This window comes from Chiloscyllium plagiosum, unplaced genomic scaffold, assembly GCF_037043375.1.
Source record: "Chiloscyllium plagiosum isolate Xiang-an unplaced genomic scaffold, Cpla_swu_hap1 HiC_scaffold_47, whole genome shotgun sequence".
In the NCBI taxonomy this organism is placed as follows: domain Eukaryota; kingdom Metazoa; phylum Chordata; class Chondrichthyes; order Orectolobiformes; family Hemiscylliidae; genus Chiloscyllium; species Chiloscyllium plagiosum.
Genome location: NW_028270185.1, coordinates 7,430,669 through 7,444,403, shown reverse-complemented (window position 1 = coordinate 7,444,403; position 13,735 = coordinate 7,430,669). Strand labels below are relative to the sequence as shown.

Sequence of the window (13,735 nt, the reverse complement as noted above, 5' to 3'; positions counted from 1 at the left end):
GTGACTGGTTATGCCGGTGTTCATTTGAATAATGACTCATCGAATGTGCATGTGTTTGTCTGAGCAGGTGTCATTATCTAGAATCCTCTTAGCTCTCACTGACACCCAGCCCTTGAGAGATTGGATTGTTTGACTGGTCTTAGACTGTGTGCTCAGGGCTCTTGGTAGTGTCCCCACCTCCAAGCCAAGAGACCCACGTTCAACTCCCAGCTGTTCCAGAGAGTGTTCATGACGATCTCTAAAAGGATTGATTTAAAACGAGGGCTGGACTGCGTTTTCAATGTAACTTGGTGACCCAACGTGGCAACAATTACTCCGATTCAATTAGGTTTTCGCAGACAGGCAGGAGGCTGGAGGAACACAGCAAGCCAGGCAGCATCAGTGGGCGGAGAAGTCCATACATCTCTGTGACTCCGTGAAATGTAATTCCATTCCCTCTTTTAGTTTCTCCTTCATTTTTTTGCTTTAAGCAAAAGAAAGTTGCCAGAGTCCCATAGGGCTGCCCATGAGGCTGAGAGAGACGACTGGTGGTGAGTTTAAGCTGGGGCTCACTGCAGTTAAAAAGCTGAGACCTTCACAGTAACCTCAGCCGGTTTGGGAATTCAACCCATCCACTGTTGGTGTCACTCTGCATGGCAAACCAACTGTCTGGGAGATATTGAGGACTGCTTAGAACATAGAACATTACAGCGCAGTACTGGTCTTTTGACCCTTAATGTTGCGCCAACCTGTGAAACCAATGTAAAGCCTGTCTAACCTACACTATTCCATTATCATCCATATGTTTATCCAATGACCATTTAAATGCCCTTAAAGTTGGCGAGTCCATTACTGATGCACTGGAGAGTCAGAGTCGATAGCGTGTCGCTGGGAAAAGCACAGCAGGTCAGGCAACATCCGAGGAGCAGGAGAATTGATTTTTTGGGCAGGACCCTTTATTAGGATTGGGGAAGGGGACTGAGAGGTAAATATGGAGAGTGGTGGGGCTGGGGGGAAGGTAGGTGGGATGGTGTTAGGTGGACGCAGGTAGGAGATGATTGTGACGGGTGGGTAAGCGGATAGGTGGGAAGGAAGAAGGACAAGTAGATGAGGTCAAGGGGGCATGGTTGGGTCAGGCAGGTGTGTTGGATCTGGGATGGGGTCAGGGAGGGGGGGGTGCGGAAGGGATATTCGGAAACTGGTTGCATCAACGTTGAGGCTGTGTGGTTGTAGGCTCCTGAGGCAGAAGATGAGGTGTTCCTCTTCCAAGCGGGGCCTTGTGTAGGAGCCCAGAATGGCGATGACATGGGGGGAGTGGGAGTTGAAATGGATGGCCACTGAAAGATTGGGTTGGTTGGTGCGTACGGACCAGCTATCCATCCAACTGAGCTAACTAATCCCCAGCTAGGGGCAGTAACACTGGGGAAACCACTTCGATGTCACTCATCTCAATTCTTTAAAAAGAATTATTACAGCAAACCTCCCATTTATAGCCCACTCCTGGTTGCCCTTGTGAAAAGGCAGTGCTGAGCAGTGTCCTTGTGTGGTAAGTACACCAGCCCCTATGGTCCTTTTAAAGAGGACATATGGCCTGGTGATAATGAAGGAACGGTCAAAAAATGTCCACAGGGGTATGGTGCGTGACTCCAATGGAATGGTGTCCCTTCAAGATCAAAGGTCAGCCTTGCCCAGCCCCTGAACATCTGATTGGCAGCTCTCACCCTTCCCCACTTGGATCATGGGAAGGCACTGGTAACGTCACTGGGGCTAGAATAACCAGGCTTGTGCTCTGGGGTAAACAGAGAGTGCAGGAGAAACTCAGCAGTACAGATGTACAGCACGGAAACAGACCCTTCGGCCCATCTCATCCATGCCTACCAGGTATCCAAAACTAATCTAATCCATCATTTGGACCAGAGATTTGCCATCATTTGGTGAGAGGAACAGAGTGAGGCTGTTGTGACTTCATTAGAAATGTTCATGGCACATGGGTTCAAATGCTACCAGGGCAGATAATGAAATTTGAATTCAATAAAAAAAATCTTTAATTAGCAGCTGATCTAATCATGACTGTGTCACTTGTCACAGCAATCCATCTGGTTCACTACTGCCCCTTTAGGGAGAGAAATGTGCCATCTTTACCTGGTCTGGGCCTACATGTGACTCCAGACCCACAGCAATGCGGTGGATCCTTAACTGCTCTCAGAAATGGCTGAGCAAACCATTCAGTTCAGGGGTAGTTAGGGATGGGCAATAAATGTAGGCCCAATTAGTGACACCCACATTCTCTAAATGAACTTCAAAAAAGTGAGCATGATTAGGTTAGATTAGATTCTCTACAGTATGGAAACAGGCCCTTCGGCCCAACAAGTCCACACCGCCCCTCCGAAGAGAAACCCACCTAAAACCCCATTCCCCCTGACTAACGCACCTAACACTGCGGGCAATTTAGCACGGCCAATTCGCCTGACCTGCACACCTTTGGATTGTGGGAGGAAACCGGAGCACCCGGAGGAAACCCACGCAGACACGGGGAGAATGTGCAAACTCCACACAGACAGGCGGGAATCGAACCCAGGACTCTGCATCATGTCTAAAGAGAATCTTAAAAAAAAAAAGAATATGTCCAGAAAAATATGAAAGCTGTGTTTTTATTGTGGAGCATGCTTACTCTGAAGGCATTGCTAAGGACTAGGCCAGACCACTCAAAACATTCTTAAGCAGGCAGCCCCAGACCATAACTTTGCAATTTGTTTTGGTAAGTGTACGGTGACAGTTACCTGGAGTAAGTTAGCGAGGTTGACTACTAGATTTTAAAACAGACAAACATTTATTCACAAAATTACGCAATGAAACACAAAGAACAGAATAAAGAACCCTTACAGAACTCCATCTATCTAAACTAGACTTAAATATGCTGTTCCGAATATCCCCAATAAACAAGCTCCCAATAAACAAACTCCCTTTGGGGTGGCACGGTGGCTCAGTGGTTAGCACTGCTGCCTCACAGCGCCAGGGACCCAGGTTCGATTCCAGCCTCGGGTGGCTGTCTGTGTGGAGTTTGCACATTCTCCCCGTGTCTGCGTGGGTTTCCTCCTATCGTTCAAAGATGTGAGCTGGCCATGCTAAATTGCCCATAGTGTTAGGTGCATCATGGGTCTTGTTGGGTTACTCTTCGGAGGGTCGGTGTCGACTTGGTGGGCCGAACGGCCTGTTTCCATACTGTAGGGAATCTAGTCTTTAAAAAAATATATATAAATGGAACGCATGCTTAAAGGTTGAAGTTGAAGGGCAGAAAGAGAGAGTTTCCACGCAGCTCACTGTTGAACTCCTCACCAGTTCAGGACTGAACTAAACTGCTCAGTTAGAGAGTCGACCACTCCCCATTCATTATACAGGTCACTTCTAAAAGATGACCACTTTGGACTGAAGTCTCATCTGTTCACATTTAAACAAAGGGCCTCTCAAAATCCTTTTCATCTCTGTACCAAACCAGACTGATCAGAGTCCGGCCTGGTTTATTACCCCTCTGAAAAAAGTCATGGACAGAGTCTTGAGCCAAGGAAGCTTTTAGGAAAAAAAGGGACCAGCTTTGTGACAGTAAAACATATTAAAAAGTGATAATTAAGAATTAGGCCTATTTTAATTGATGGTTTATGAATATATATTTGTGTTATGTATTTCTAAATACATTGAACATAGAATCCCTATGTTCAGATTCAGTGTGGAAGCAGGCCATCCAGCCTATAATGTCCAAACCGACCCTCTGAACAGCATCCCACCCAAACCCACCCCCTACCTATCCCTGTAAACCTGCATTTCCCATGGCCAACACACCTAACCAACACATCCCTGGACACCATGGGGCAATTTTCCATGGCTAATCCACCTAACCTGCGCATCTTTGAACTGTGGGAGGAAACCAGAGCACCTGGAGGAAACCCACGCAGACACGGGGAGAATGTGCAAACTCCGTACAGATAGTCACCAAGGCTGGAATTGAACTTGGGTCCCTGGCACTGTGAGGCAGCAGTGCTAACCACTGATCCACTGTGCCATCCTCTGATGTATATGCAGATATGCACATATTGGAACCAATGCCGACAACAAAAACCGAAAGAACTCTAAACATTGGAAATTCTTGTCTGTTCTCAGAATACTTCTAAAGAAGGGTCACTAGACCTGAAATACTAACTCTGATTTCTCTCCACAGATGCTGCCATACTTGCTGAGCTTTTCCAGTAATATCTGGTTTGCGTTTTGGTAGTTAACTGTCAGTCATCATCCAACTAATGCATTGTCCATAGCAATGTCTCGACCAATCCAACTCCACTTGTTACTCAATCAATTCAGCCTCCTCAGACAGTGTAAATGTATTGTTCTTCATTTACATTGTGAAATGTAATGATGAGTGCAAGATGCAAAGAATTGACAACATTTTCTTTAGCAACACATACAATGGACAATTTGTACAAATTACATGTTCTACTAGAGACATTTGGTAATGCTTCCAATGCGGTCTCCTCTACACTGGGGATACTGGGCGACTCCTAGCAGAGCACTTTAGGGAACATCTCCGAGACACCCGCACCAATCAACCAAACCGCCCCGTGGCCCAACATTTCAACTGCCCCTCCCACTCTGCCGAGGACATGGAGGTCCTGGGCCTCCTTCACCGCTGCTCCCTCACCACCAGACGCCTGGAGGAAGAATGCCTCCTCTTCCGCCTCGGAACACTTCAACCCCAGGGCATCAATGTGGACTTCAACAGTTTCCTCATTTCCCCTCCCCCCACCTCACCCTAGTTCTAAACTTCCAGCTCAGCACTGTCCCCATGACTTGTCTGGACTTGTTCTACCTGCCTATCTCCTTTTCCACCTATCCACTCCACCCTCTCCTCCCTGACCTATCACCTTCATCCCCTCCCCCACTCACGCATTGTACTCTATGCTACTTTCTCCCCACCCCCACCCTCCTCTAGCTTATCTCTCCACACTCCAGGCTCACTGCCTTTATTCCTGATGAAGGGCTTTTGCCCGAAACGTCGATTTCAAAGAATCTCAGATGCTGCCTGAACTGCTGTGCTCTTCCAGCACCACTAATCTAGAATCTGGTTTCCAGCATCTGCAGTCATTGTTTTTACCTACATTTGGTAATTTGCTGTATATTTGGTTTAAAATATATAATTAATTCTCATTGTTTTTATTTCACATTTTTGTTTTAATAAACAGCTCCTTAAAAATACCCTTTAAGTAAAAAATAATGTTCCAGGTACTGAAACTGCAGAGCTCTCTCCAATGACATTGCAAAATTTGCATAAATTTAGGTTTTGGGCCTGTTTCGACTTGAGATGGTTTGGGGCAGTCCATTTAAACAAATCCTTCATAGTGTTTTGTGTCATAAGTCAGCAACTTGTCAAAGCTCCTTCGACTACATCTGAGACGACTACACCCACAGACCCTTCGGTCCACCCCATCTGTGCCGACCAGATATCCCAACCCAATCTAGTCCCACCTGCCAGCACCCAGCCCATATCCCTCCAAACCCTTCCTATTCATATACCCATCCAGATGCCTTTTAAATGTTGCAATTGTACCAGCCTCCACCACTTCCTCTGGCAGCTCATTCCATACACGTACCACCCTCTGTGTGAAAAAGTTGCCCCTTAGGTCTCTTTTATATCTTTCCCTCTCACCCTAAACCTATGCCCTCTAGTTCTGGACTCCCCCACGCCAGGGAAGAGACTTTGTCTATTTATCCTATCCATGCCCCTCATAATTTTGTAAACCTCTATAAGGTCACCCCTCAGCCTCCGATATTCCAGGGAAAGTAGACCCAGCCTGTTCAGCCTCTGCCTACAGCTCAAATCTTCCAATCCTGGCAACATCCTTGTAAATCTTTTCTGAACCCTTTCAAGTTTTACAACATATTTCTGAAAGGAAGGAGACTAGAATTGCACGCAATATTCCAACAGTGGCCTAAGCAATGTCCTGTACAGCCGCACATGCCCTCCCAACTCCTGTACTCAGTACTCTGACTGATAAAGGAAAGCATACCAAACGCCTTCTTCACTATCCTATCTACCTGTGACTCCACTTTCAAGGAGCTATGAACCTGCACTCCAAGGTTTCTTTGTTCAGCAACACTCCCCGGAACCTTACCATTCAGTGTATAAGTCCTTTACGTGTATTTGCCTTTCCCAAAATGCAGCACCTCCTATTTATCTAAAATAGACCACGAACATAAAACATAGAACATTACAGTGCAGTACAGGCCCTTCGGCCCTCAATGTGGCGCCGACCCATCAAAACCAATGTAAAGCCCATCCAAACTACACTGTTCCATTGTCATTCGTACGTTTATCCAATGACCATTTAAATGCCCTTAATGATGGTGAGTCTACCGCTGTTGCAGGCAGGGCATTCCATACCCTTTCTCCTCTCTGAGTAAAGAACCTAGCTCTGCCATCTGTCCTATATCTATCACCCCTCAATTTAAAGCTATGTCCCCTCATGTTCACCATCACCATCCGAGGAAAAAGGCCTCAATGTCAACCCTGTCTAATCCTCTGATCATCTTGTAAGCCTCTATTAAGTCACCTCTTAGCCTCTTCTCTCTAATGAAAACAGCCTTAAGTTCCTCCACCTTTGCTCATAAGACCTTCCCTCCGTACCAGGCAACATCCTGGTAAGTCTCCTGTGCACCATCTTCAATGCTTCCACATCCTTCCTATAATGTGGTGACCAGAACTGTACTCAATACGCCAAGCACGGCCGCACCAGAGCTTTGTACAGCTGCAACATAACCTTCAAAGTTTGTGAGAAGATTTGTAGCTCAGGTGCTCGTTGTTGTGGTTCTGTTCGCCGAGCTGGGAATTTGTGTTGCAGACATTTCGTCCCCTGTCTAGATGACATCCTCAGTGCTTGGGAGCCTCCTGTGAAGCGATTCTGTGATGTTTCCTCCGGCATTTATAGTGATTTGTACCTGCCACTTCCGGTTGTCAGTTCCAGCTGTCCGTTGCAGTGGTCGGTATATTGGGTCCAGGTCGATATGCTTATCGATTGAATCTGTGGATGAGTGCCATGCCTCTAGGAATTCCCTGGCTGTTCTCTGTTTGGCTTATCCTATAATAGTAGTGTGGTCCAGTCGAACTCATGCCTCCCAAACTCAATCCCTCTACCAATAAAAGCTAACACAACGTATGCCTTCTTAACAACCCTATCAACCTGGGTGGCAACTTTCAGGGATCTATGTACTTGGACACCGAGATCTCTCTGCTCATCCACACTACCAAGATTCTTACTATTCGACCAGTACTCTGTATTCCTGTTACTCCTTCCAAAGTGAATCACTTCACAATTTTCTATGTTAAACTCCAGTTGTCAGCTCACAGCCCAGTTCTGCAGCTCATCTATGTCCTTCTGTAATCTGTAACATCCTTCCACACTGTCCACAACTCCACCGACTTTAGTATCATCCACAAATTTACTAATCCGTCCTTCTATGCCCTCATCCAGGTCATTTATAAAAATGACAAACAGCAGTGGCCCCAAAACAGATCCTTGCAGTACACAACTGGTAACTGAACTCCAGGATGAACATTTCCCAACAACCACCACTCTCTGTCATCTTTCAGCTAGCCAATTTCTGATCCAAACCGCTAAATCACTCTCAATCCCATGCTCTGTATTCTGTTCAATAACCTACTATGGGGAAACTTAAATGCTTTACTGAAATCCACTTGTTTTGTCACCTTCTCAAATAACTCAATAAGGTTTGTGAGGCACCACATAACCTTCACAAAACAGTGTTGACTATGCCTGATCAAATTATTCCTTTCTAGATGATTATAAATCCTACCTCTTATAATCCTTTTCAAAATTTGCCCAACAAAAGAAGCAAGGGGAATAGAGACAACCCTGGTAATTATAGGTAATTATAAGGCACAGTGGTCCATAATTACCAGGGTTGTCTCTACTCTCCTTCTTGAACAAAGGTACAACATTTGTTATCCTCCAGTCTTCTGGCACGATAAACTCCTTCTGCACTACTCAGCCCACTGGCCCATCCATTTGAGGTCCTGTTGCACTCTGAGATAAACTTCTTGGCTGTCCACCAGACCTCCAATTTTGGTATCATTAGCAAAGTTACTCACCACACCTTCACATCCAAATCATTCACAGTTGGGTATGTTTAACTTTATCGTGCATGCGGTGGGGTATATGGGAGTTAATTGTGGACACAATGGGTTTTAAGAGAGTTTATTGTATATAAAATATAAACACAGTGAGGTATATCAGAATGTATTATACACACAGTGGAGTATATCAGTGTATTATACACACAGTGGGGTATATCAGAGTATATTATACACACAGTGGGGTATATTAGAGTTTGTTATAGTCACAGTGAGGGATACCAGATTGTAGTATATATACATTGGGATATATCAGAGGTTAGTATATACACAGTGGAGTATATCAGATTGTATTATACACACAGTGAAGAATATCAGAGTGTATTATACACACAATGGGGTATATCAGTGTGTATTATAAATACAGTGGGGTATATCAGAGTGATTGTACACACAGTGGGGTATATCAGTGTGTATTATAAATACAGTGGGGTATATCAGAGGGATTGTACACACAGTGGGGTATATCAGAGTGTATTACACACGCAATGAGGTATATCACAGTGTATTATACACAGTGGATTATAGCAGAGTGTATTATACACACAGTGGGATACATCACAGTGTGTATGTGAGAGTGCAGGCAAGGATGCCCTGAGGCATGGTACATTGGGGAAACTGAGCAAAGGCTACGACAACAGATGAATGGGCACCGCACAACAATCAACAGACAGGAGGGTTTCCTCCCAGATGGGGAACACTTCAGTGGTCCAGGACATTCAGCCTCGGACCTTCGGGTGACCATCCTCCAAGGTGGACTTCGGGACAGGCAGCAGAGGAAAGTGGCCGAGCAGAGGCTGATAGCTAAGTTTGGTACCTATAGGGAGGGCCTCAACCGGGACCTTGGGTTCATGTCACATTACAGGTGATCACCATTGCACTACACACACACACAGATATTCCTACACACACACACTCTCACATACACACGGACACAGGTACACACAGATGCGCACACAGACACCCACACACACCCTTATAGACACACACACTCCCACACATGCACCCCGTCACAGACTTAAGACACTCTGCACTCACCACACACACATACACACTTTCTCACACTCACAACTCCCACCCCAGACAGACACACACACACAGACAGATGAAGACCCACATGCACACATATTTTGTATGGTGAATTTGTACTTGCAGAGTTACATTGCACTTTGCTCAAAAACTGCATACATTCATGTCGAACTCTGAGCTCAAAGACTGCATGAATTTATGTAAAACTCTGTTATCTCACTTTTTAGATTAGAATCAATCTAAACATCAGGTCATAGACAGAGAACACAGGGGGCTAACACCTTCAACATATTGTCTAGCTATCACCATTGTGAACAGCTAACCCGAGAATGCAACTTTAAAAAAAAGGGTTTTAGTGATTTACACATGAAAGAAGTAAAACTATCACTGTATTCTAACAGATGAAAGGCTTAACAGACAATCAATTTTTCAATGTATAATTTCAGTTACATCACACTGCAAATTTTTGCTTTAAATTCTGTGTTACAATCGAGCCCTCCACAATCACCTGATGAAGGAGCGTCGCTCCGAAAGCTAGTGCTTCCAATTAAACCTGTTGGACTATAACCTGGTGTTGTGTGATTCTTAACTTTGTACACCCCAGTCCAACACCGGCATCTCCGAATTATGACTATTATATTCACAGTGAGGTATATCAGAGTGTATTATACACACAGTGGGTATATCACACTATTATAAACACAATGAGATATATCAGAATGTATTATATCAGAGCGTATTATACACACAGTGGGTTATATCAGAACATAGTATACACACAATGGGTTATATCAGCATTTACTATAGACACAGTGATGGATGTCAGAGTATATTATACACAGGGTGGTGTATGTCAGAGTTTATTGCACACACAGTGGAGTATATCAGTGTATTATACATACAGTGGAGTATATCAGAGTGTATTATCCACACAGTGGGAGATATCAGAGTATTATACACACAGTGAGGTATATCAGAGTGTATTATACACACGGAGTATATCAGTGTATTATATACACAGTGCGGTATATCAGAGTTTATTATACACACAGTGGAGTATATCAGAGTGTATTATATAACAGTGCGGTATATCAGAGTTTATTATAGACACAGTGGAGTATATCAGAGTGTATTATACACACAGTGGAGTATATCAGAGTGTATTATACACGCGAAGTATATCAGAGTGTATTATATACACAGTGCGGTATATCAGAGTTTATTATACACACAGTGGAGTATATCAGAATGTATTATATACATAGTGCGGTATATCAGAGTTTATTATACACACAGTGGGGTACATCAGAGTTTATTATACACACAGTGGTGTATATCAGAGTGTATTATATACATAATGCGGTATATCACAGTTTATTATGCACACAGTGGAGTATCTCAGAGTTTATTATACACACAGTGGAGTATATCAGAGTGTATTATACACAAGGAGTATATCAGAGTGTATTATATACACAGTGTGGTATATCAGAGTTTATTATACACACAGTGGAGTATATCAGAGTGTATTATACACAAGGAGTATATCAGAGTGCATTATATACACAGTGTGGTATATCAGAGTTTATTGTAGACACAGTGAGGTATATTAGAATGTATTTTATACACAGTGCGGTATATCAGAGTTTATTATACACAGTGCGGCATTTCAGAGTTTATTATAGATACAGTGTGTTATATTAGAATGTATTGTACACGCAGTGGCGTATGTCAGAGTGTATTATATACACTGTGTGGTATATCAGAGTTTATTGTACACACGGTGACGTATATTAGAATGTATTGTACACACAGTGGGGTCTATCAGAGTTTATTGTAGATACAGTGAGGTATATTAGAATGTATTATACACAGTGGAGTATATCAGAGTTTATTATACAAACAGTGCGGTATATCAGAGTTTATTGTAGATACAGTGAGGTATATTAGAATGTATTATACACACAGTGGCATATATCAGAGTTTATTATACAAACAGTGCCGTATATCAGTGTTTATGGTAGATACTGTGAGGTATATTAGAATGTATTATACACACAGTGGAGTATATCAGAGTGTATTGTAGATAGAGTGAGGTATATTAGAATGTGTTATACACACAGTGGAGTATATCAGAGTTTTTTATACACACAGTGCGTTATATCAGAGTTTATTGTAGATACAGTGAGGTATATTAGAATGTATTGTACACACAATGGAGTATATCAGAGTTTATTATACACACAGTGCAGTATATCAGAGTTTATTGCAGATACAGTGAGGTATATTAGCATGTATTGTACACACAGTGGCGTATATCAGAGTTTATTATACACACAGTGCGGTATATCAGAGTTTATTGTAGATACAGTGAGGTATATTAGAATGTATTGTACACACAGTGGCGTATAGCAGAGTTTATTATACACACAGTGGGGTATATCAGAGTTTATTGTAGATACAGTGAGTTATATTAGAATGTATTGTACACACAGTGGAGTATATTGGAGTTTATTATACACACAGTGCGGTATATCAGAGTTTATTGAAGGTACTGTGAGGTATATTAGAATGTATTATACACACGGTGGAGTATATCAGAGTGTATTATACACACAGTGTGGTATATCAGAGTTTATTGTAGATACAGTGAGGTATATTAGAATGTATTGTACACACAGTGGAATATATCAGAGTTTATTGTAGATACAGGGAGGTATATTAGAATGTATTGTACACACAGTGGGGTATATCAGCATTTATTGTACATACAGTGAGGTATATTAGAATGTATTGTACATACAGTGGAGTATATCAGAGTGTATTATATACACAGTATGGTATATCAGATTTTATTGTAGATACAGTGAGATATATTAGAATTTATTGTACACACAGTGGGGTATATCAGAGTTTATTATATACACAGTGCGGTATATCAGAGTTTATTGTAGTTACAGTGAGGTATATTAGAATGTATTGTACACACATTGGGGTATATCAGAGTTTATTGTCGATACAGTGAGGTATATTAGAATGTATTGTACACACAGTGGGGTATATCAGAGTGTATTGTAGATACAGTGAGGTATATTAGAATTTATTGTACACACAGTGGGGTATATCAGAGTTTATTGTAGATACAGTGAGGTATATTAGAATGTATTGTACACACAGTGGGGTATATCAGAGTTTATTGTAGATACAGTGAGGTATATTAGAATGTATTATACACACAGTGGGGTATATCAGAGTTTATTGTAGATACAGTGAGGTATATTAGAATGTATTATACACATAGTGGGGTATATCAGAGTGTATTGTAAATAGAGTGAGGTATATTAGAATGTGTTATACACACAGTGGAGTATATCAGAGTTTTTTATACACACAGTACGGTATATCAGAGTTTAGTGTAGATACAGTGAGATATATTAGAATGTATTATACACACAGTGGGGTATATCAGAGTTTATTGTAGATACAGTGAGGTATATTGGAGTGTATTATACACACAGTGCGGTATATCAGAGTTTATTGTAGATACAGTGAGGTATATTAGAATGTATTGTACACACAGTGGAGTATATTGGAGTGTATTATACACACAGTGCGGTATATCAGAGTTTATTGTAGATACAGTGAGGTATATTAGAATGTATTGTACACACTGAGGTATATTGGAGTGTATTATATACACAGTGTGGTATATCAGAGTTTATTGTAGATACAGTGAGGTATATTAGAATGTATTGTACACAGTTGGGTATAACAGAGTTTATTGTAGATACAGTGAGGTATATTAGAATGTATTGTACACACAGTGGAGTATATCAGAGTTTATTGTATACACAGTTGGGTATATTGGAGTGGATCTCTGTATTGGAGTGTATGGTCCTTGGGACAGCCTGTGACGTCAGCGCCGTGAGGCCGGCACTGCTTGACGGCACTTTACGGCAGTGTCGGGCTGCCGCTGTTTGTTTTACGACCGGTTGCTAAGGGCCCCTGGTGTTGGGGGCAGGGACTTTCCGCCCGATTGGGAAAATGGCGGAGGGCGCGGACGGGGCAAGCGGCGAGCAGCACGATCAGGCCGAGGGCATGAAGGCCAAGGCGAACCAGTATTTCAAAGGTGAGGGGCGGCCGCCGGCTCGCGAATCTTCGAGAAGCCGGCACCATATCTCCCGGGCTGGGCTTTACCGGGTCCCACACTCCGACCGGCATCGGGCCCCTCGTGGCTCTGAGGACAGGGCCTGGTATCCATGCTGCCAAGTAATCTGCAGTCCCTCACGCCGTGAAACCATTGCTACCAAACAGGGGCTATTATCTACCGTGTGGAAGGATAGCTGCCAAATAATGGGTTATTGCCTACAGTGTGAAAGGATAGCTGTCAAATAATGGGCTATTGCCTACAGTGTGGAAGGATAGCTGCCAAATAATGAACTATTGCGTACAGTGTGCGAGGATAGCTGCCAAATAATGAGCTATTGCCTACAGTGTGAAAGGATAGCTGTCAAATAATGGGCTATTGCC

At 42.9% G+C, this 13,735-nt stretch overlaps 1 protein-coding gene across 1 annotated transcript in view; it reads left to right on the top strand.

Moving 5' to 3' along the window:
• The first annotated feature begins 13,231 nt into the window (after window positions 1–13,231).
• Window positions 13,232–13,735, top strand: part of ppp5c (protein phosphatase 5, catalytic subunit) — a 46,267-nt gene continuing 45,763 nt past the window's right edge. The window contains exon 1 of the mRNA XM_043680841.2: window positions 13,232–13,334. Within this exon, the coding sequence (XP_043536776.1) occupies window positions 13,250–13,334 (85 nt within the window). The 5' untranslated portion in view covers window positions 13,232–13,249. The remainder of the gene's footprint in view (window positions 13,335–13,735) is intronic.